At 43.9% G+C, this 22295-nt stretch overlaps 2 protein-coding genes across 3 annotated transcripts; both read right to left on the bottom strand.

Annotated features, from left to right (window-relative positions):
• Nucleotides 1-216: 216 nt before the first annotated feature.
• Nucleotides 217-12743, bottom strand: ranbp9 (RAN binding protein 9). 2 transcript variants are annotated; one of them, XM_019874968.1, is made up of 14 exons: nt 12080-12743; nt 7613-7724; nt 6719-6771; nt 5963-6130; nt 5852-5874; nt 5495-5679; nt 3404-3516; nt 3056-3164; nt 2751-2905; nt 2432-2564; nt 2058-2179; nt 1831-1982; nt 1078-1189; nt 217-983 (listed from the first exon to the last, which is right to left on the bottom strand). In XM_019874968.1, the coding sequence occupies exons 1-14, from the start codon at nt 12282-12284 to the stop codon at nt 853-855; spliced, it is 1773 nt and encodes a 590-aa protein (XP_019730527.1). In that variant the 5' UTR covers nt 12285-12743; the 3' UTR covers nt 217-852. The 2 variants fall into 2 exon arrangements, with proteins under 2 accessions (XP_019730527.1, XP_019730528.1); XM_019874969.1 differs by having other exon boundaries at nt 2058-2176; nt 12080-12742.
• A 755-nt stretch (nt 12744-13498) lies between these two features.
• On the bottom strand, nt 13499-21325 carry retreg1 (reticulophagy regulator 1; the record flags this gene model as incomplete). Its single annotated transcript, XM_019874967.1, has 8 exons — nt 13499-15437; nt 16382-16499; nt 17073-17140; nt 17246-17368; nt 17517-17601; nt 17681-17801; nt 20973-21003; nt 21127-21325. Coding segments are annotated over 8 exons (1158 nt in total), but the record flags the coding sequence as incomplete, so codon positions are not given.
• Between the last annotated feature and the right edge of the window lie 970 nt (nt 21326-22295).

The raw sequence follows: 22295 nt of genomic DNA, 5'->3' as shown, positions 1-22295 counted from the left end.
TGTGTGTGTGTGTGTGTGTGTGTGTGTACACAGTAGTGTGCTAAAGTTTTGGACCACTGCTCGCTTTGTATGATGTAGCCCTGTTGTGCATCCTGGTGTCAAGAAACTATATTGAATAGAGTTGAGAAGATTCAGTTTGACACAAAAAATGAATTAGGTGCCATTATGGTGTGAAGGAACGAGGTGGAAGGAAGTTAACGAGTTTCATTAAAAAAAGAATGCCACCATCTTCATGTCAAGGAACTATGTTGAAGTTTAGTTGAGTAATTTCAAATAGAAAAAGGTTATTTTACATCATCTTGATGGCAAGTCGTTACTTGTAGGGAGTTGGGGTTTCATTTACACAAAAACCTTTGGCACCATCTTGATGTCAAGGACCTATGCTGGCCAAGTTAATGAAGTTTAATTTACATAAACATACATTTGGCGCTATCTTGTTGTCATGCACCTTTGTAGTACTGAGTTGAGGAGTTTCAGTTAGACAAAAGCAATGTTTTGCGGCCAGCTTGTGGCATTTTGGTGTCACGAAACTAGGTTGATGCAAGTTGAGGAGTTCCATTCAAATCAAAATGGTGCTTTGGTACTATTTTGTGGCATCTTGGTGACAAGAAAGAAGAGAAATGAGCTCAGAAGTCCCAGTTTGACATGAACCCATCTTGTCATCAAGTAACTACATTGGAGCAAGTTGGGGAATTTCAGTAACTAAAAATAGTTCTTTGGCACCATCTTGGTGATTTAAAAAAAAAAAACTTTCTCTTCGATAAATACCAATGCTTAAAAAAAAGCAAATTTCACAGTGGACTAAGACTTTTGTTCACTACTGTGTGCGCGTATGTGTGTGTGTGTGTTTTGCTAGTGCAGGTAATTGTCCACGGAGGCGAAGGCGCAGGAGCCGCTGCCCGTTCGCGCCATGATGGCGAGGCACTGGGCGGCCTGGCCCACCGCCTGGGCCAGGGGGGGCTGCTTGGGCAGGTTGTGCGTCTCTGGGAAGGTAACCAGACACAAGCGGCAGATGTCAATTTAAAAAAAAAAAAAGGCCCCGCCCTATAAGACAGTTGCCACGATGGTGCCACCTACCGAGTATTGCACTGTTGAGTGTGGAGCACACAGGCTCCCTCTGGATGGCGTCCAGCTGGTAGCCCACCGGGCTGCTCCAGGGGTCTGAGTAGGCCAACAGACTGAAGGCGTCCTGCGGTGGCGTAAACACACACACACAAAAACTTGATGAATTTTTAGTGTGTTATAGTCAAGTGAATCCACAAGAGTTCTTGGAGATGAATGACAAAGGCAGCCAAACTTGCAGTTTAGTGGGAAAAGGCTAAAAGAAAAAGTCAAGTGAATCGAATACTGCAGGTTCATTTTTTCGCACCTGCTGCTACTTTGTATTTTTAATTTTTTTCCATGTGGAAATGAATTTGCATACAAACTGCCATTTAGGGCTGACCAGTTCCTTTTGCCGAAAGGACGAAATCGAACGACAAACCAATGAAGTTGGGACATTGTGTAAAACATCAAAACAATACAACGATTTGCAAGTCAGGTTCAACCTACATTTAATTGAATCAACTAAGACAAGAAATGTAATGTTCAATATTGTGTTATAGCTTTTAATTTAAATTCACTGACAATTTATCTTATAAATGAAAGAGAATGGTAAAAAGAATGCTATTTGATTTCTTTTGTCAGTCAATAGTGAGTAAGATGGTATTACTTAAAATGTGACCGGCTTGACTCAAGTAATGACTCGCCCTAAATATAGTTGTTGCTTTTTTTTTTTTTTTCCCCTCCCCTCTCCCTTGTGACCTGCACACACTCATGGCTTCCTCTTACCTTGAGCATCTTCTTGTTGACAGAGTTCTTGCCGCACTCCCTGCGGAGATGCTCGCTCATGCTCTGCAGCTCTCGGCCGAAGTGGATCATCCTCTCGATGGCCGCCTGGCTGCCGCCGCACAGCTGGCGTTTCGCCTGAGCGGATTCCACCTCTGTGCACAAACCGGACGTGTCACGCGCGCACGCGATCGGACAGATGCACTTGCGTCCACGAAAAGACACGTAACCCATGTCGGCGTCGCAGTCATCCGGTTCGTTGACGTGTTTGGAGGAACCGTTCAGGAAGCCGTTAGAGGACGACTCCGTCACGCCGTTGGTGAAGTGCTCGACCTCCATGTCCACGTCACTGATACGCACACGCAAAGCAAAATGTCAGGATGTCACAAACAAACACACACACACAACACACAAACCATGGCACGAGCACACAGGCCACATCATGTCACACGCACAAAGACATACTACACACAGTACAGATGATGTCACAGGAGCACATGCTAATGTCACAAACAAAATGCCACTTTATACACACATCACATGTACAGACAAGATGTGAAGCACGCACGCACGAACTCACACACACAAAGAGTAAGTGCCCCACCTGGTTCCCGTCGTCTGGCTTCGGCTCCCGTTCAAGCTGAGCTCTGACCCTGGGGGGCAGGGCTTATGACTGTGAGGCGCAGAGCCATGGCTCCGATTGGACGTCACGCCATTGCAGCAGTTGCTGTCCACACCTGCGGACACAGAGGGGTGTCCTTTTGAAAATGCCTTTTCCACCCAAACCTTCCCACCCCCGCACCCCTCAAAATTTCTAAATGGTACAGTCCAGTCAAGACATTCTTTTGAGTCAGTTGGAAATGCTCCACCTCCGTCGCAGTAATGAAGCTGGTGGGTGGGGTGAAAAGTACGGCACGGCGTACCTGTCAGGTTGGATTGTGAGCTGCCAGCTTTGTGGGCGGGGCTGCCAAAGGGCCGGGGGGAGCCGGGGTAACTGTCCTGAGATTTGGGGCTGCGACCCCCCAAGCACCGCACCTCGCTATCCGTCCCGTTCACCATCTCGATGAACTGTCTCACCCTGAACACATGGCAAGAAATGGCACGGTATCGTAAAAATCACCTTGAGTGACACTTTCAATACATTCATATCGTGAAATGCAAACGGGGTGATCTTCGTCACATTCTATGTGGCGTGCGTGTTAAGATGCATAGCGAGCGAGAGCTGTACTTGAGCATGAAAAGCAGGTCCGGGTTCCTCTCCAGGAGGTTTGGGTAGAGCTGCTGGGTGGTCTCAATGGCCTCGCCCATCCTGCCAGACAGCACCAGCTTCTGGATCTCTGCAAACCACCCACAAAAATGACATTGAGTGGCAGGGCTGCTATGAGCCAATATTTTTAGAATCCATTATTGGTCGAATGGCATCAAACTTGATTTTGCATAAAAAAAACAAACAACAATACCAATATGAACTAGGCAAGTGTCATGCAGGTGTCATTTTTGTACATCCTTGAGTTTTCTACACAGTAGTCTGGTGAGTGACGTGGGTGTCGGCAAATGAGCGTCATGATGGACTCACTCTGCCGGTTCTTGATGGAGGCCAGCTCCTCATGCACGGCCTGGTCGGTGGTCTTGGCAAAGGCTTCGGCGGTGGCGCAATAGCTGTGGTGTACCAGGTAGGATGCCACCATCCTGCGGGGAAGACGGGAGACGCCGTGAAGGAATTGCTGCGGGCCGGCGGTGATCAGCAGATCACATGCCATCTCCAGGAAAAAAATCAACTGGTGAACCGCAATTACATTTCCGATTTTCAAATCATCTTGTTTTTTGTTTAAGGCAGGGGTGACCAACCTAAGGACCCCCAAAAATGGCACCTATGAAGAGACACACTTACGACGCACAGTTTAAACTGCAACCTATCAGTTACGCGGAGGAACATGGGAATCGAGCAGCCACGAATTCAAGATCAATGAATTCATCGGGCCATCTATCAATCCGGGCAAGGGCTACCGTGGCACAGCAACATCCGGCAGGTTACAAGGAAAAACTGGCCATCTGTCGCTCATACTGCAGAAAAAAGGCTGCCGACAAACACATCCAGCCCAACCACATCACCAACGTGACCGAGGTGCCGCTCACTTTCGACATCCCGGCGAGCCACACTGTCGAGGATAACGGGACCAGCAGCACGGTAGCAATACGCACAAACGGGGCAGGAGAGGTCGGCTTTTACTGTTGTGCTTGGTTGCCATGGTAATCGACAGAAACTGCCACCTATGGTGATTTTTAAGAGAAAGACGCCGTATCAAGAAAAGTTTCCAGCCGGGGTGATTGTTCAGGCCAAACAAAAGGTCTGGATGGACGAGGAGAAAATAAAAAGAGCGGCTGAGTGAGGAGGACGTAAAAAGACCAGATGTTATTCACGTGGCAGTTTCCTGTTCAGTCACTAAATTCAAGGTGAACTACATCACACTTGAAGACAACAACACGGTGACGGAGCATCGGCAGCTTGACAACTTCCTGCTTTTAATCCGGAGCCCCGACGAGACGAGAGAACAGCAGGCCCAACAAATGCAGATTAAATTCAGGAAGGACAAGCAATCATAGCAGCACAAAGAGATAATCCTGTCAGGGCATGGCGGGACCACAGACACACACAGTGACATGATGGAGAAAAGTGTGGTTGTGTGCACAGCATTCTCTGACAACTTGTTGACAAATGATGTATGTCAATAATTTTCTATACAGTAGTGCCTTGCAATATGAGTGGCCAGATTTATGACGTTTGTTGTTAGAACTTTTTTTTTTTTTTGCTTTGACTTGCGAGCCCAGACTTGAGATACCTGCACTGTGCGGTGACAGTAAACTCCCTTCACAATGAGCAGTAATTAAGCGGGCAAAATATAAGAGCAATTATTTTCCCAAAGAGGCTTCAAGCTGTTTATTGACACTCAGAGGTGAAGTTGATGATAAAAAAAATAAATAAAATAAAGACAATTACACATCCAGTATTTAAAACAACCAGAGTTTAGCCGCACTCAGAGGTGAAGTTGATGATAAAAAAAAATAACATAAAATAAAGACAATTACACATACAGTATTTAAAACAACCAGAGTTTAGCCTAAGATGTCCACTAGCTTAATGCTAATGCTAACACAGAATGGGAAATAACAAGACAGGCAAACGAAGAGCATCTAAAACTTTTAAGCAACAGCTATTTGAACTCAAATGAATTGAAGCAAAAAGTGTGCCAAAAATGGTTCATCTTTACATTCGGTTTAATGATGTCATTTAGGTCCATTTTAATAAAGTACAAGGGTGGGCAAGTGGCCCCCGAAGTCATTTTGAAGCTATCATGCTTTCGCTAGCATTTTTATTCTGAGATGTATTACTGCTGTTTATAACTGGGTGCTAGACATCAGACTGTTGAGTCCTCGATTGACATTTTCTGCCAGTGAATGAGTCCCTGACCAGGAAATACAGTGTAGCGCGCTATGGAGAAGCACTTGCTATAGTTTGCTTTAGCCGTAGCTTGATGCTACACCGCACTACCTGGGGGGTTTTACTGGGTTGCCCAAAAGTCATAGTTGTGGTTTCATGTTTGCAAGTGCAACACAAACGGACCCCAACACAAAAAGAAGCGGATGTCAAAGGTGCTTTGACGCTTACTTTTGGATCATGGACTGCCACTCGCCCTCACGCTCGCCGATGGGGAAGCGGTCAATCTGCGCCTGGATCTTGGTCCTCCACTCGCGCATGTAGTCCTCGATGTCAAAGACAAACGGGTGTTGGCCAAAATTGGCGTCCACCACCTCGCCTGGTGTCTGAAGGCCCACCGTCGGGTACAAGTTGGGCTGTGGGCGCAAACGCGTCAACACACACAGAGTCAAGACCCAAAGTGCAACCTTTAAGTGCGAAAACTTTTGCCATTTTATTCAGCCTGTTTTCATCATGTGCGGCCGCTCATGTAAACTTTAACAGAGTCACTATGATCTCCCTGATGTGTTTTGAAGGCGAAGCACTTACTGGGAGGTCTGTGAAGGCGATGCCTGCAGAAAAACAAAGAGTCAGTTTGAAGAATGTGTCTGCAACATTAAATATATACGTTTTTTTTTTTTTTTTTTATATTCTGCTGACCGAGGCTATGTCCGTTCTTTGTGTAGAAGCAGGTGTTGTTGATGAGGTTGACGCAGCAGCCAATCACATCGCCTGTCGTGAAGGTGGGCCCGTACGGTTGCCCGGTGCCGGACGAGCAGAAGGAGTGGCCGTCGTCTCCGTGGTAACCATAAGAGTGCTTATCCCAACCTGGTAAAAAAGTACGTTGGACACCAGGACAAAAGGGAAAGTATCGTTTATCGTCAGCATTTGTTTTTAATTACTGGGGCTGGGGGTGGGAAAAAAAACGGTTTGCCTCAAAAGTAGAATGTAATAATTGATCATTTCCAAGTTTGTTGCAGATGCAAAGCACAAGCCACTTTCAGTGCTTTTGTTGGTTCTTTTTCATGCGAGCAACACTGGAATGAGGAGTTCACAGTGCACGGTGGAGAACCAGTTTGTGACGTTTCAAATGTAGGTTAGGAATCCAAGGGAAGAACAACACGCCCGCGTGTGCACTTCCCACTATTACGGAAACACACGCGCAAGTCTAACGCGAGATCTTGGACCAAGACGATTAACACGCCACTCTAGAAAAGCTCACAATTTAACTGTATGTTTATGGTTGCGCTTGAGGTACGGCGGACGTTTTTTAACAACGCTGTGTGGAGGCTCTCCATGCTGAAGCTAAGCTAACAGGGGCCACAGCGTCAAGTCAGTCACGCTTTACGTTCTGACAGTCAAAAGTGAACCGCTCGGGTGTGGTCACAGCCAAAAGGTTTGCCGGTGTCGTCTTACCAGGCAGCCGGTTCATGTTGACTCCCTGAGCAGAGAGGCCGATGCCCATGTACCTGAGAGCACAGACAACAGTCAAATGTTTCTCATTTCGAAAAAGACGATATGTTGGCCAGTCCAAATGAATGCCATTTACCTCTCACGGAAATTAAAAATGTGATAAAATTGACTGGAAACAAACTACTTTTTTTGTGATGGTGATTGCATATCTAATTAATGCAATTTATAATTTGAACAACCTTGAACGCTGGAGAGAAAAAAAAAAATCACATTTGTTGGAAAGCAATGATCAATATATTGCCGTTTTTCAACATGATACGGACAAAACCAAGAACTGAATCAGAATTTGTTCCTGCACTGTCGATTTGGAATAAAAGGATGGAAACCAAAACTTGTTTTTTTTAATCAAATTCATCGATTAATCAATAAAATGATTGACACATTAATCGATTCATAAGATAATCATTAGTTTCGCTAATGCATGTATTAACGTTATGCTAAAACCTAATTCTATGCCAAAAACACACCGCAGTTACTTTTCGTCTTGTTACTCAAAAGAGTTTCAGTGAAACCAAACAAAGGTACAACAAAATTTGGTTCCCTGAGATGGGCCAAATATTTATTTTTAGTAGCCGAATGTGTATTAATAGTCAAGATTTTTGGCTGGGGAAAATGTAAGCTTTTTAGAACAGTGCCACAAGCCAAAAGGCCCTTACACTACTTATTAGAATTATTACGCAACCAAAATCAATGTGCTATCCATAAAAACAAACAAAAAAAAACTAATAAGAGACGACTTGAAAAGTACATTTGATCCGTCGTCTTTGTGAACCAACGTGTGAGGTCACGAGTGTGGCGGTGAAAACAATGGGCGCACTGTCTTGGTTTTCTTCTTACCCGTCTCGGCCTTTGCTGATGATCTTGACCTCAAAGTAGTAGACGCCGCACGCCGCCGGGATGGGGTGCGTGGCCCGCACTGACGCCGCGTCCTTCGGAGTCTTGCCGTGCCCTTGGGGAAACACGACAAAACCATCAGGCAAACACACGTACGTTTCCAGTGCATTGGATTATGCACAATGTCTCCCGTTACCACTTGCTATATTGCAGATCATTGTTGGTTCGATTTTTGAGGGACAGGACAGTTTGTTCCATTTGCGACACGAAAGGTTCGCAAATCAAGACAATGCTTCTTAATGAAATGAATGGAAACACAATTGATATGTTCCGTCGTCAAAGTTATACTGCTGAGATATGAGTTTAATTCACTCCGCAAGCACACTGACGTCCATCGGTTTTTCCACTGGAATTAGCTTTATTAAAAAAACGAGAACAAAAAAAAAACACCATCACTAGCAGTTTTCTTTTTCTTAGGCGCATTCTGAGGGATAATTCAAAGCGATCATAACACAGTTTCTGTGTTTTCCAACCCAAGTCGGTTCACAAATAGAAAATAGGCCCCCCCTCCTCCCACCCCCACAAAGATTTTGTGTGAGTAACCCGATTTGTTTGTAAACCAGGTCGTTCATAACAGGAGGTTGCACACTGCACACAAGACCAAATTTAGAGTTCCGTGCTTTCAGTATATCACCTCACACCACAACCAGGGATGAGCATTCTGTCCTCGGGAGGTGAACGGTCCGGACGGACGCCCATTTTGGGGACGTAGGATGAGATGAGAATGTTTTTTTTTTTTTTTTAAAGGACGGACTAAGCAAGGACTTAATTGTGTCTTTGTTCATCTGTTTAATCATCACTAACCAGGTCAGGTACCTACGGACACCTGTGGACACCCATTTCACGAACCCATTTCACTAACGACTGACAGAAACACACCCAGGCCGTCTTGCCAATTCACTACTTCAGAATGAATGTGAATTATCATGGCGCGCCACATGTCTCGTGCGTGTTCATTGTGTGTGGATGCGAGAGGGAGTGATTTCGCTTGGCTTCAAGCGGAGGACAGGAGGAGCACTTGTCCTCCGTCCAAAAAGGTTTACAAATCGCCAGTCAAGTCTGGTGACTGACGGTAGTTGCGTTGGCAGCTAAATGCTATCTTGGTTGACACTTGAACAGTCGGGACCCGCTGCCCGCTCACCAAGATGCTATTTGAGGTACGGATTTCTAAAAGTTAACTTGTACAGTGGTACCTCGACTTGTGAAATGAATTGGTTCTGGAAGAAATTTCTGAACAGGAAAAATTTGTAAGTAGAGACGCGTTTTCCATGTAAATGCCCTAATCCGTTCCAAGCGCCCCCAACATTCAGACATAAATGTTTTCTAAAGCATAAAAACGCATCAAAATATGTAACAAATACGCATAACAATTACATTATTGTGCAATAAATGAGCTGTGCATAATATAAAAAAAAAAAAAACAAAGAATAGAGTAACGAATAAAAATGATGGTCATTATCTTTTAACTGCGTCCTCATCCTTTTTTGCCCTCTTTAGTTCATGTTCTCGCTCAGAGGTGGTTTTTGCCTGGCGTTTTGTAAAGAACTAATCCAAGGACATTTGTTTTTGACGGCTTTTCGTAACTTGAAAATTTCGTTTGAAGAGACATTTGTAAGTCGAGGTACCACTGTATTTTGATCATTATTTTATTTTATCATGATAGCTATTTTTTTTTGTGAAATAAGTAGCGTTGAGTTGCTTACCACGAAGACATTTCAAGATAAAGAAACAGTGATGTCATTGTTGCTTGATTGATGGGTCAGTCTTATCTGCAACAGCCCATCACTGTGTTACTGAAAATAAGGTTCCGTAAGCAGGCGTCTACGCGATGAAGACGTCAATGTTTGCGTGTGAGACTCCTGCGCATTTTTCCCCAAAGGGTGGCATTGTGTAATGTGGCAAGACATGTCATGTATTTTCTAGCTTATGGGTGACGCGTTTCTCTCGTGAAGTGACATAAAATTTCTCGTGAGCGCATCTATGAAGAGGAAAACATCCCAAAATCCCGAATACTTGGGTGATCATTCGAATATTTTCAGAGGTTGATGTGAGCCTAAGTAAAGATGTAAACCATTGATCGCAGTTTTCGCACATTAGGCGACGTTTAGATTCCAACATTACGGGTTTAGACTGTCACGGTGCGTCACTGTATGGCAAGGGAGGAGGGACATATTACATTCGAGTACACAACTAAAGGGCCATTTGAAACGTTTAATGCAATTGTCACGGTAGCCGCAAAATCTTTGTAAGTCTAAAATGAATCTAGATCGTATTTTACTTTTGTATATTATACTTTTACTTGTATATTCTGTAGCAGACAATTGTTGAAAAGGGTCGAAGCTATTTGTCAGTCCATCCGCCATACTGTATGTGGCTTGAATATGAGCAATAAATTCGGCAAATAATATTAAAAAAAAATTGTAAAATTGAGTTCGAATGACATCATGCAATCAAAAGAAATAATTCCGTATTCGTTTTTCCTTGATGATCTATCGTCAAAATTTCCTTCCCTTTGCCACATCCAACACGGCTGCGGCGTCGACGTACTCAAGAAGGTGTCTTTACGGATGTAATCTAACTGTCGTCTTTGATAATGCTTGCGGTTGTCGGAAAAGGCGCCATTCGAGATGGGTTTGGCAGTGCTGCGCGGGTATATGGAGCAAAGTAGGAGCTGTCTGTCGGGTATTAATTCATGTGGCCCCATTAAGGCTGGGCTATGGTGACGGGTCTGCCTCTGCTTCTCTCCCACGGCGTCATGCACGTACCCCCCCCCCCCTTGCGGACTGGCAAAACGCTTTAAAAGGACGAGGACGGATGGGGACGGAGAACGATTCTTATATGAATAATGACGGAGGGACGATGACGGAAGGGTGCCCAGGTCGCGGACGGAGGACAGACCGTCAAAATAGGGTAAAGTGTCCATTTCTGACCACATCATTCCAGGCAGCACTGACCTCTAATGGGAGAGATGCGGCGTGCCTAACAGAAGAGGAGGGCCCCAACTGAGCTCCAATAGGCTAATATTTATTCTCACAAGGCAGAGAAAATATCTGCCTGCAAATGTTGTTGTACGCGTTGCTGCTTCACGTGTGTTAAAGTTGGAGTTGAATGAAGATTGACGAGTAACATCCATGCTCATTTCCGTTTCCTGGGTCTAGCAATAAATGGGATTTCACAGCACCACAATTAGACTTCCAATGGTACTACATATCAATATCTACATTGTTCTCACAACCTACAATGTCTCTCTCTGGCCTCTCTCCCTCTTGACGCAGACAGACAGCAAGAATTAGATAGATGGACAGATGGCCGTCTTGCTAGAAGCAAATGTGTGGCTGGATGTAGGCAGATAGACAAAGATAGTGAATGCAAAATCTACACACCCCGGTTCACATTAATGAGGGAACACAAACATCTTGTATGCAACACCTGCGGACTACTCATGTGGTCCTTGGGGGTTGCCTATGAGCACCACGTAGGTGACCCCTCTTGTAGTTTAATTTCCACTAATTGACCACTAACATGGTTGTGTGTGACATCACAGAAAACCTTGTGACATCACGGAAAAGATGTCTTGATCACAGATGGATAAATCAAGAGTATTCAGCAGACCGTGACATAAACGGCATTCACAAATGTACATATTCCAAACTTCCGCTTGTTCTCTCTGTCTCTTTTTTTTGTTTTTTACTCGACCTCCAAACTTTTCATAACATTTGTAAATCATAGTCAGGCCACATCCCTTTCCAGTGTATCCTGACGTATAGGCACATCGATGGATAAACTATAGGTCAATAAATAAAATAGATACAAGAATGTATAAAAATTAGATATGTCTGAACGGATGTACAGTTAAATAGATTGATATAAAGTGGATTCTACAAACACCTTTAAACAACCCTGCATAACAGTTGTGCCAAATGGCCACGTTAGATGACACTGTGACATAAGCATGCCTGTTTGACCTCCCTTCCTTCAATAAGCCTCTAGAAAGCGTTGCTGTGTTCTTTTTGAGGACATTCTGACTGCATTTCCTGCCACAGTTAGCCCCCGATGCTACTCAATTAGCCCAACAAGAAAAAAAAATCCATACAAGCAGTCCAGCATTAGACTTTGGGCATTAAAGTTAACGTCTCACGAAAAGACTGACGGTTCGTTCGATTATTTCCTCCCGTCATTTTGTACAGTGCTGACTTGAGTGTTTTATGTTTTTCCTGCGCTTTATGAGCTAACCAGCTAGTGGGTGACAGAGAAAAGAGATCAGCAAGATGTCCTCTCGCGCTAACCTAGCCTAGCCACTTTGTTTTTAGCCTCGTCGCCTCGACGGGCATCTGGCTTTCATCATCCCGAGTGGGGCTCCCGTGAGCCAGCCTGTCGACGAAGAGACGTCGCTGGCGGCCGTGTCATTACCTTTATAGTGCACGCGAAGGTTGTTCTGCGACAGCCCGATGTAGCTGAACTTGTCCTTGGGGCTCCAGGAACGAGGCAGCGGCGTCTCGCTCTCGTTGACGGCGGGGTAAAGGCGTCGCAGGCGCTGGCTGAGCTCTTTCTCCTGCTCGTTGAGCGTCGAGTCTCCGTGGACGACCACCGACATGAGGAAGCCGCAGCCCGACATACTCGATGCTGTGCTCGAGTGGCTTGTCAGTGACAAGCCCAAGCCGCCGGTGTCCGTCAGTGTCAATTTGAGCGAGGCGCGGTGAAGCTAAAACTGGCTAACGGGCTAAGGTGGCCCAGAAGCAGCCGCTCCTGGGCTGCTCTGTCGCCGAGCGGCTAGCGCCTTTAGCTCGGCCACCTCCACCAAAAAGGCAAAGCGACCGTTGCGAGGTGCTCAGGTGGACATGGGCCGACCTCAAGGTAGACAAGACGGGAACGCTGCCTCGCTCGGCCTGTCACGCAGGTGGTGTGTGGCGGGGGGGGGGGTCGACAAGCGGTTGAAAAAGCCAAAAGATGATCAAAGTATTGAAAGGCTCCGTCGAGCTAGACGAGCAGAAAAGTCTCCAATAAAGAGCTCGCGCAGCGCAGATCTTTTGTTTGTTGACGGAGCTCGATCCGCGCTTGTGATTGGCCGACGCAGTCTGAGTCTCGCTCGTCATTGGTTGATGGGAGCTGCACTCACTTCCGGGGTTGGCAATCGAGGTAAACACAGGACTCCAAAAAACACGCGCGCGCGCATACACGCATATGCGCATGCGCGTGCACACGCTCAGACACACAGACACATACACGCGCGCGCTAACTCATCGTCATCAGCCGAGTCGTCACTTTTTATCATGTTCTTTATGACGACATCATAACCCCCCCCCAAAAAAACAACTCGGGATCGTGACACTTGGTGACATTTAGATTTACTGTGAAGCTACAAAAACAGGCACATCTTTTTAGTTTGGATTTTGAATATGTTATTTATATACTTATTTTAATTCATGCCTTTTTATTTATTTATTCATTTATTTATTTTTAAGAGCCAAGTGTTTCCTCTTGGGGGGCCTCCATGCTGGGAGGTGTGGTTGGTGTCACTCAACGATCAGGTCCCCTTGGGTGCTTTTTTTCCTCATATCGGTCCTCTGTGCCTTGCCATGTCTTTTTTTTAAAGATCAGGGTCATCGGGGTATGTGTGCATGTTTTGTTTGTTTGTGTGTGTGTGCGCGCATAGGCATGCTTGTCGGGATATATGTGTCTGTTGGGAAGGAGGTTGTGCTCTTTTTATGTTGTAATTGTGAATTTTTTTTGACTGCACGGCATTTTGAGTTGCATTTTCCAGATGAAAAGGGCTACAGAAATAAAGTTTAATTGATTGATCTTTTCTGCCCCAAATAACTAACACTAATGAACTAGCTCACACGTAACATTTTATTAACACGGATTCAAGTTACACGAATACATTGATGCATGTCAAACAAGAAATGTCAGACAAGCAAAAGGCAACTCAGGACATATATGGTAACGCTGTCATCACATATTTGAATTGATCAACAAGATCTTGTTCAGTCAAGCTTGGCCAGTTTGGATCAACAGTCATTGGACGTAAAGCAGCAGATTTTTAGGCACTGTTGAATTTACACAACTGATACTTGTCATCCCGTCGTACAAAACCACGTGATGATCACACGCACATGATGATCACTCACTGATTTTGATTTCCGTATAAAACAGAAGGTGCATTGTTCTTCAGTTCATTAAAATGCGTGAATATTTGATAAGCGGTTAAAACTCTTGATTTCAGTGAAGCACGATACGAACGAGCGCAACAAATGAAAAAGTTACAAAATATTTAAAAAGGACAAAGTAAAAAAATAAAATGAATCCAACCAGCAGGATGAAACTTTTAAAAAAAATGAAAAAAAAATCAAATTGAAGCAATTTGCAGTTACAGATTGTCACAGTAAAATTGACTGGCATCATTTTTACTGGGTTTTTCTATTGTTTGGGCATTCATTCCACGTTCATTCCACTCAAAACACTAGTCAGATGTTTTCATTGTTTGGTGAATGGCCAATAAATCCACCCAGACAAATCTAACCTAGCCATGACAAAAAAAAAAAAAAAACAACCACCTCAGACTGAATCTGCTCAAATCAGAACAGCAGACATCTTGTGTCTTTTTCAGCAGGTCCTCATGAGACTTTATTGTGGGTCTGCTCATGACAGACGTGACTACCAAATTTCACGTCCTTAAATCAAAGTGGCTTCGGGGGCTGAATTTTCAAAACATGAAACAATTTAGCGACACCTGGATATCTTCAACATGATATTGAAATGGCCACTTTGAACCAAAATGGCAGACTTCCTGTGTCTTTTCCGGCATGACTTCTTGAGACTTTTTTTTGTGAGTCTACTCAAGATATACATGACTACTAAATTTCACATTGTAAAGTCAAACTGGATTCCAGGGGGCGCTAAAGGGTCACTGGTGGGGGTTTACGCCTACAACCACCAATTTGCCTCAAAAAAGAGAAGAAAAAAAAACTCGAGCACAAAGCACAGATACCCTTACAGTGTGAGTTTGAGATACGGCTGCTGTATGGTGAGAGCAAGCTCAATTTGGAGTTGAAATTGACTCTCACACAAAACAAAAGAAATTACAACTTCTGCATTTCAAACGACTCAACCTTAAGAAATGCCCCTGCTTGCTTAATGCTAACACAACGTGGGAAACGCCATGCACATGCTAAGGATTAGCATTAATTCTGCAGTGTTCGAAATGCCCCTGCTAGCTTAATGCTAACACGTAATGGCTCAAAGGTTGTATCAACTCGTAATTCAAGGTACCGCTGTACGAATAAAGTGTGTTACGAGCTTGGTCAATGAACAAATTCAATTTGTAATAAGTAACGCCTCTCCCACCATACAGTGAATCAGTGTCGTCTCAGAATTTTGGCGAGGAAACCGGGGGCTTTGCCATCGCCTTCTTTGGTGGCAGTCTTGGCTCCGCCCCCTCCTAGGAGGTCCACTTCCGCCCCCAGCTGGTCCAGCTCCGCCTGGTCCAGCAACTCAAAGTCATCGGCTTCGCTGTCCGACTCTTCGGCCGGCTTCGGAAGTCTGAAGCCCAAGGCCGCCTCCTGGACGGCGGCGGTCATGGCACCCCGGAGCACTTTCTGGACCAGGTCTAGGGCCGCATCGTCGGGGGGCGGAGCGGTGCGCTTGCTCCCCATTGGCCGAGGAAAGCCAAAGTCATCATCTTCATCATCCTCGCCGTTGGTGGTGGCACCGTTGTCAACGGAGGGGAAGTCGTGGAGACCCCTGGAGAACACCTCCTCTCTGTCCAGGTCTTGGAGGGTGGGAGGAGCGTGTCAAAGGTCAAACTGCGATGTCATCATGGCACTTTATAATTATGTCATAAGTGAATCTGGCTCACCAAGCAGTTACGTTATCAAAAACTTAAAAGATTTGTTACTTTTTTTTAAATTCACATTTTTAAATAGATAAACAATTGGCTCATTCATTATACAGAACTAATTATGAATAAGATTGAAAGATGATACATGTTTCTTCTTATTATTATTCTGATTATTATTATCTCTATTTTATGATCAAGAGTCCTGGAATATTTGTTGCATTAACTAAGCCCTTTCTCCCTGCATAATTGATTAACGGTAATTATTTTTTCTGTTGTTGAAAAAGTAAACATTTCAAATAATTGATTATTTATTTAATTATGACTACGATTTAAATAAGTAAATGAATTATTCAAATGAAATATTCTCTAATTTCCATACATGCATTTTAATTCAAATGTTCAACGAATATTTAATATTTACATTAAAAAGACTACACAGATATTTGTTTCTTCAATTTAACTGTTTGGCCCCCAAATGTTGAAAATTTCTATTAAATTTTTCTTAAAATAATTTCCATACATGCATTTTAATTCAAATGTTCAATGAATATTTAATATTTACATTAAAAAGACTACATAGATATTTGTTTCTTCAATTTAACTGTTTGGCCCCAAATGTTGAAAATTTCTATTAAATTTTTCTGATTAAAAAAATAGCTACCTGCTTTATTTCAAATGGTAAAATAAAAATTGTTAGCAAAATAGACAATATAGTATAGTATTTTTTTCACCCTATTTTTTGTGTTACTCTTCAAACTGTGCATAATGTTGCAGTGGCTTATTAAAAAATAAATTAAGGATTAAAACCTAGGTCTTGTTATTATTTTTTTCCCCTTTGACTCAGGCTTACTCTGCAATGGCATTTTAAAAATCACCTTCAGAGTTCTCTGTCTGCGGCGTGTTCTCCTCTGACAGGTTCAAGTTGTCCGTCCACGTCACGTCCGACACCGACGTGTCCGAAACCGACAGCTCCTTACATGCCGCCGAGTCCAACTGACGACCACAAAACAAAATGCAACATCACATGTTTTCCTACACTCACATATACTGCAAAAGAACTCAAGCTCAAATGACGGGTTATTCATAATTGATGATATTGATCAAAGTGAAGATAGTGATCATGTGAATGATTTCTCACAAAGGATGATTTGACGACTGCTAATTTAAATCGCAATAACCAAAACGTTCTTTTACAACATTCCTCAGAAATCACAATGTCACATCACTGCTGAGCTACTGAGAAAACTTCCAGTAGCTTAATGCTAACACATAATGGCAAAACGGCATAAACGGGCTAACGATTCGCATCAACAGTCATGGCATTGTATTCAATCCTTTCAATAGGGGATATTGTAACACCAACGGGGGTGCAAAACATGTCGAAAGAAAATATTGCAACGCGAACAGGCATATATTCTTTATCCTTTATTCTTTCAGTGGAAGAAGGAGCCCAATGAATTGAATTGAAGCATTAACTCATGACGCATAACCTTTTTTAATTCCTCACATTCTTGATTAAGTTAGCTTAATTATGTTACCCTATGCTAACAAGGATCATGTGCCCACCTTGGGAAACATGGACGATAGGTCAGATTCGACCGACTCCTCAACCCGAGCCTTCAGGATTCTTCTCGCTGTGGGAACCGCACAAGAACACAACAGTCCAGACCACCGCCTAGTAGATCACAAGCTAACAAACTAGCATGTATGTTCTTTGTTTTGAAATATGATGTCATCACCGTGATCCTCTTTTATCTTCTGCAGCAACGCCGCCACGCCAAAGTTCAATTTTTGTAGAACCGGCTTCAGCCATGAGGACGCCTCCGGAGACGATAACACAGGCCACAGGAACACAGACAACACTGAAAAAAAAATGACAATACATTGGAATTGCCATAGTTAGTCATTGTTATTGATCAGAAAAGTCGTAGTTTACAAATAGGTCATTTAAAAGAAATGTAATTGATTCGAATGGTCAGCAATCGGAATGTTTCTTGATTAAGCACTCACCGAGAAAGTAGGAGATGACGATCCCTGGAATGTAGCGTCCGAGGACAGCAAAGAAAGTGCAGAAGCTGCACACCAGCAGACAGAACTGAAGGAGACCAAGACCGCACAGCTCATCATCATCATCATCATCATCATGATGAAGATGTAGCGACAAACAGCCTCACCTTGCCGGGGTTCTGCTGCTTAAAGGCCGATGTCTCCTGCAGGAACATCCGCAGAGAGCCTCTCAAGTGCAATTCTGAGTCCGAGTCCTGTGGCGAGTACGACGGGTCCATCATCGTCCAGCTGAAAGACAACCAACGTCGCAGTCGTCAAGTCTTGTGTTGAAAAGGCTTCACGCGTGTTAGCTTGACATCCAAAGTCAACTCGCTTGTGTTGCTGTGCCGTATTACTGTAGAAGAAAAGCACCAAACGTGTCACGAGAATACCAAAGTGTAAAGCTGCCACATCAGAAAAAAAAGAAAAGTTCGACATCACATCAATATGTGATCAAATTCAGATTTACTCGGATAACATGTACGTAATTAGCCAAAAACTATACGAACGATTTGTTTGGCGATTGTGTGATATTAAATTTACTGGAAAGAGAGCAGACTCTGACCCAAAATCCGCATTCTCCACTGAAGTGCTTTATGAAGCCTCATATTCACTTATTTGAAAACATATCAGTGTAGCCTACATCAGCGCGTTGGGGGGGAAAAAAAAAACATATCGCGATATCATGATAACACCACTCGTATCAAAACAGCGATTGCGAAATATGAGATCCACTGGAAGAAAAAGATTTATGTCAACAAATTTTCCTGTACAATGATTTGGCCAATTACACCGTGGACCACGATACGGTGATTTATAAAGTAATGACGTATTTTGCAAACAACCTACGATACACAATCTTTGTACTTCTTTGTCACTTTGTAACAACTCGATATTAAACCAATATATTTTGCCAACAGTACAAATCGTATCACGATACAGCGATTGTTCGATACGTTGGCGAAAAATAACATCGATGTCACTCAAGAAATGATGTCAACGATATATTAGGAAGTCTCTTGGTTCTTGACTCGTACCTCAGTCCTGCTCCACGGTCTTGAAGTAACACGCTGGCCGATTGGTCCAAAGCAAAGTTAAAAAAAATGTTTAATTCCAGGCGTTGGAGTGTGCGTTTTTTAATCCCAGCTGTGGCACAACGCGATGGGGACGCGCGTTTACGCTAAATGAAGTCCGGCTGGCCTATTTGAAGGCCGGCGCGCTAAAAATAAGAACAGTTACGCTACTTGGTGACGAAGGCCGACAGCAGGACGGCATACTCCTGCACTGTGCGAACACACACACACACACACACACACACACACACACACACACACACACACACACACACACACACACACGCACGCACACGATATGTGTCTGTCTTTAGTCCCTTTCCATTTAAAAACTTTAAAACCTTGCCAGTCAACACCCGCTTGGTGTTGACTGACGGCTGCCGGCTTATTATCACATTAATTTGTGTTTTTAAATATGAAAAGATCAATATCGTCATCACAAGAGATGAAATTGTTTGTTTGCTTGTTTGTTCGTTTGGTTTACTCTAGCTGCCTCTCGTCCAATCAGAGAGCTCGCTGCGGAGGGTGTGCATGACTTGCCCAACCACATGATTGGTGCGACTACCTGGCTGTGCCAACGACATTCCGGATGTGAGGAAAAAGCTGAATCACACACACACACACACACACACACACACACACACACACACACACACACACACACACACACACACACACACACACACACCTGCAAACGGACATGCACACGTGGCGTTCAGGTTTCACAAGTGTTGGGACACTTGGGAGGTTTTGTTGTGGGAACATTCAGGGCGTCTTTCCTCGAAGACCACGACATCGCCCGCTCCAGGGTCACATGATGTTTGTACACTCGGTTATGACTTGCACATGCACACGCGGGGCGGTTTCACGTGTTGCCGTAGCAACAGACCTTGATTGACAGCTACAAGAGGGTCACATGATGTTTGTACATTTGTGCTAGTGCGATATACACACAAATTCTCACCCACACACCCACACGCACACACACACACACACACACACACACACACACACACACACACACACACTTACACACAGGCACAATTAAGTAGGTGATATTTGCGTGTGGGTGTGAGCGTGTGTGTGCGCAAAGGCGTCAGCTGTCAGCAGCTCTAATCTCCCACAATCCTTTGCATGAGCGCACAAGCCAGTCACATGACATTGGACGGACAGACACAGGTGACAAACACCAACAACATGACAGCAACAGGAGCGCCAGTTTTGAGAGAGAGACAAATACTGAAGATAAATAAACAGACAGACAGGCGGGCGAGTCACCCAATTTAGAGTTACAATCACATAGCTTTGCCTGAGTCTCTTTAGCTTAATGCTAACTGATACTGCAAAACAACAAAGCCGGGCTAACAAAGTTGGCATCAATGTTGCAACGTTATAACCCCCAACAGATAATTTATTTGTGGAGCAAAACATGTACACAGTCAACATCACCGAATGATGTTACATTCTCATGTATCTTTTTTAATATATGTATTTTAAAATAAAGTAAGTAAAAACAATACTCATGGTTATATATTCTTTATCCACCGCAAAGAATGACTAATACTTCAGCAGCTTCCCGAGAAGCTGAGACCTTCTACATGTGCAGTATCGGCATTTGTCTGCATTATACTGCCCACAGGATGTCAAGGTGCGCGCACCGGACGGAACGGCACAATGTCCATTGAAAGGAAGCAAAAAGGTGGCAAAAATTTTTGGAATTCCATTTAATTCCAACCACTCAGAGCCACATACCTAGGGACAATAGAAAGTGTCCAATTGTTTTTAGAATGTGGGAGGAACCAGAGAACCCGGAGAAAAGGCCAGGGCCCACAATCAAACCCGAGACCTCCGAATCGTGAGGCGGACGTGCTAACCAGTCATCTGACGTGCCAGCATGATTCATTTTATAAAAACAAACTGAGCCATGATTGGTTGTTACCTGAGCCCTAGGCAACTGTTTATGTCATTTTTAGTCGGCACAAAGTGGCAGAATGGCCGCCCACCGAGATGGACAAAAACAGGTGGTTTTTATTGATTAACTTCTATTCCCCCAAACGCAATATTAATCAGAATCCTGTGCTTGGACGAGTAGGCCTGCACGGAACTTATTGTTGGAAGGAATATTTTATAAAATATGAGTGTTTTGAGTTGATGAATTATACTCGTATCTCAAGGCAGCACTGTACTCTGCATTTACGTGAGAGCACGACAAGGGGATGTTCCGCACCCTTCAAATCGACATCCTTTTGGATTTTTATAAAAATATGTGTTTCCAATTGTGCACAAAATTGTAAAACAGGTAAATATTTTGGGGCGCGCGTGTCATGAGCGTGTTGAATTTTCTTACCTCGCCAAAAGGCTGCACCACACGCCATCTCCTGCAAATAACACAAAGCAGGAATTCATCATCTGACTTTTGAAACCAGCTGATTGGACCAAAGCATGACTAAATTAAGTGACTGGATTTGAAGTCTGGCAATGCAAAGGCGCGCGTTTGTGACCTTTGCTTCTGGAGCCAATTGCGTCCTTGACCGTCACCATGACAACCAACAGAAGCAGGAGGATGGTGACCAAGCAGTAAGTTCGCATCCAGCTATGGGCCAACAACCTGCACGGATCACATTTACATCGGTACACTGGGTGCCTTGAGATACGAGTGGAAATTGAAATGAACGGAAATATCAACCAGGCACTAGGAAATTATTTTTGAAACACATATTTCAATACGAGTACAAGTATTCACTCTTGAGCAGTCGCAGATACCCATATCATGTACCGATACCACATACAGAAAATTTAAAATGAATACTATGACAGGTATTGACGAACAAAGAACTTCTGTCTTTCTGACACACGATGATTCATTGATGTGTGCAACAGCCGCAGTGAAGCACCACCAACTAGCAAGGAAGACTTATCGATGTCAGATATTTTTTGCCTTCAGTATTGGTGGCTGGTATCATCATCCTTCACGAGTACCCGATAAGGACGGTATCGACCCGATACCTATATGTATGTGGTATCGGTGCTATCGATATACACACACACACACACACACACACACACACACACACACACACACACACACACATATATATATATATATCGATATATACACACTTGCACATTTTAATATTTTGTATCATGAGCAAAGAAGACAGATGCTGATGCACTTCAATCACTTACACATCTTATCCTGTCCCGCTTTTTTTTATCCCGTCACACACACACACATCTAAAACATTGGAGGCTGGGGGGTGCCTCCTCCGCGCCGCCTGCCGAGTTTACTGCTTCCAGGTTTGCCAGCATCAAAACTCCGCCACCGCCCGCTGAACAGCCGAACTCCTCCCGTCAAGAGGTCCGCGTCGACAAAAGTGAACTACGACTTCTGGTGGTGGCTTTTCAAAATACAAGTCAGCTGTTCAGTACCGGAAGTAAACGAAAAAAATTTGACGGGGGGTTTTGGTACTGTATTAGGATTTTTCACATTTTCAAATACCCCCCTCCCCCCCACGTTTCTTTTTGAAAGCATTGAGCACAATGACAGGAGGAGGGACAGGAGATGTGAGCCAATCTCTTTTTCGACAATGGACGCTCCAGCTTCTTGTTTGCTTTCAAACTTAGCTTGTAGCAGACGTGTGCACATTTTCAGCATGACGTCTTTGATCCA

This window comes from Hippocampus comes, unplaced genomic scaffold, assembly GCF_001891065.2.
Source record: "Hippocampus comes isolate QL1 unplaced genomic scaffold, H_comes_QL1_v1.1 scaffold20, whole genome shotgun sequence".
In the NCBI taxonomy this organism is placed as follows: domain Eukaryota; kingdom Metazoa; phylum Chordata; class Actinopteri; order Syngnathiformes; family Syngnathidae; genus Hippocampus; species Hippocampus comes.
The sequence above is the reverse complement of the archived record's forward strand: the minus strand, read 5'-3'. Positions and strand labels throughout refer to the sequence as shown.

Bases quoted from the DNA above. Each gene is read 5' to 3' on its own strand.
- ranbp9 (XM_019874968.1), bottom strand. From the start codon at position 12,284: ATGTCGGGCTGCGGCTTCCTCATGTCGGTGGTCGTCCACGGAGACTCG. The intron at 6,772-7,612 runs GTAAGAAGAAAA...CTGTGCTCTCAG, and splicing joins ATCAGCAAAGGCCGAGACGG to GTACATGGGCATCGGCCTCT. The intron at 2,565-2,750 runs GTACGCCGTGCC...CTGTGTCCGCAG, and splicing joins CTCACAATCCAACCTGACAG to GTGTGGACAGCAACTGCTGC.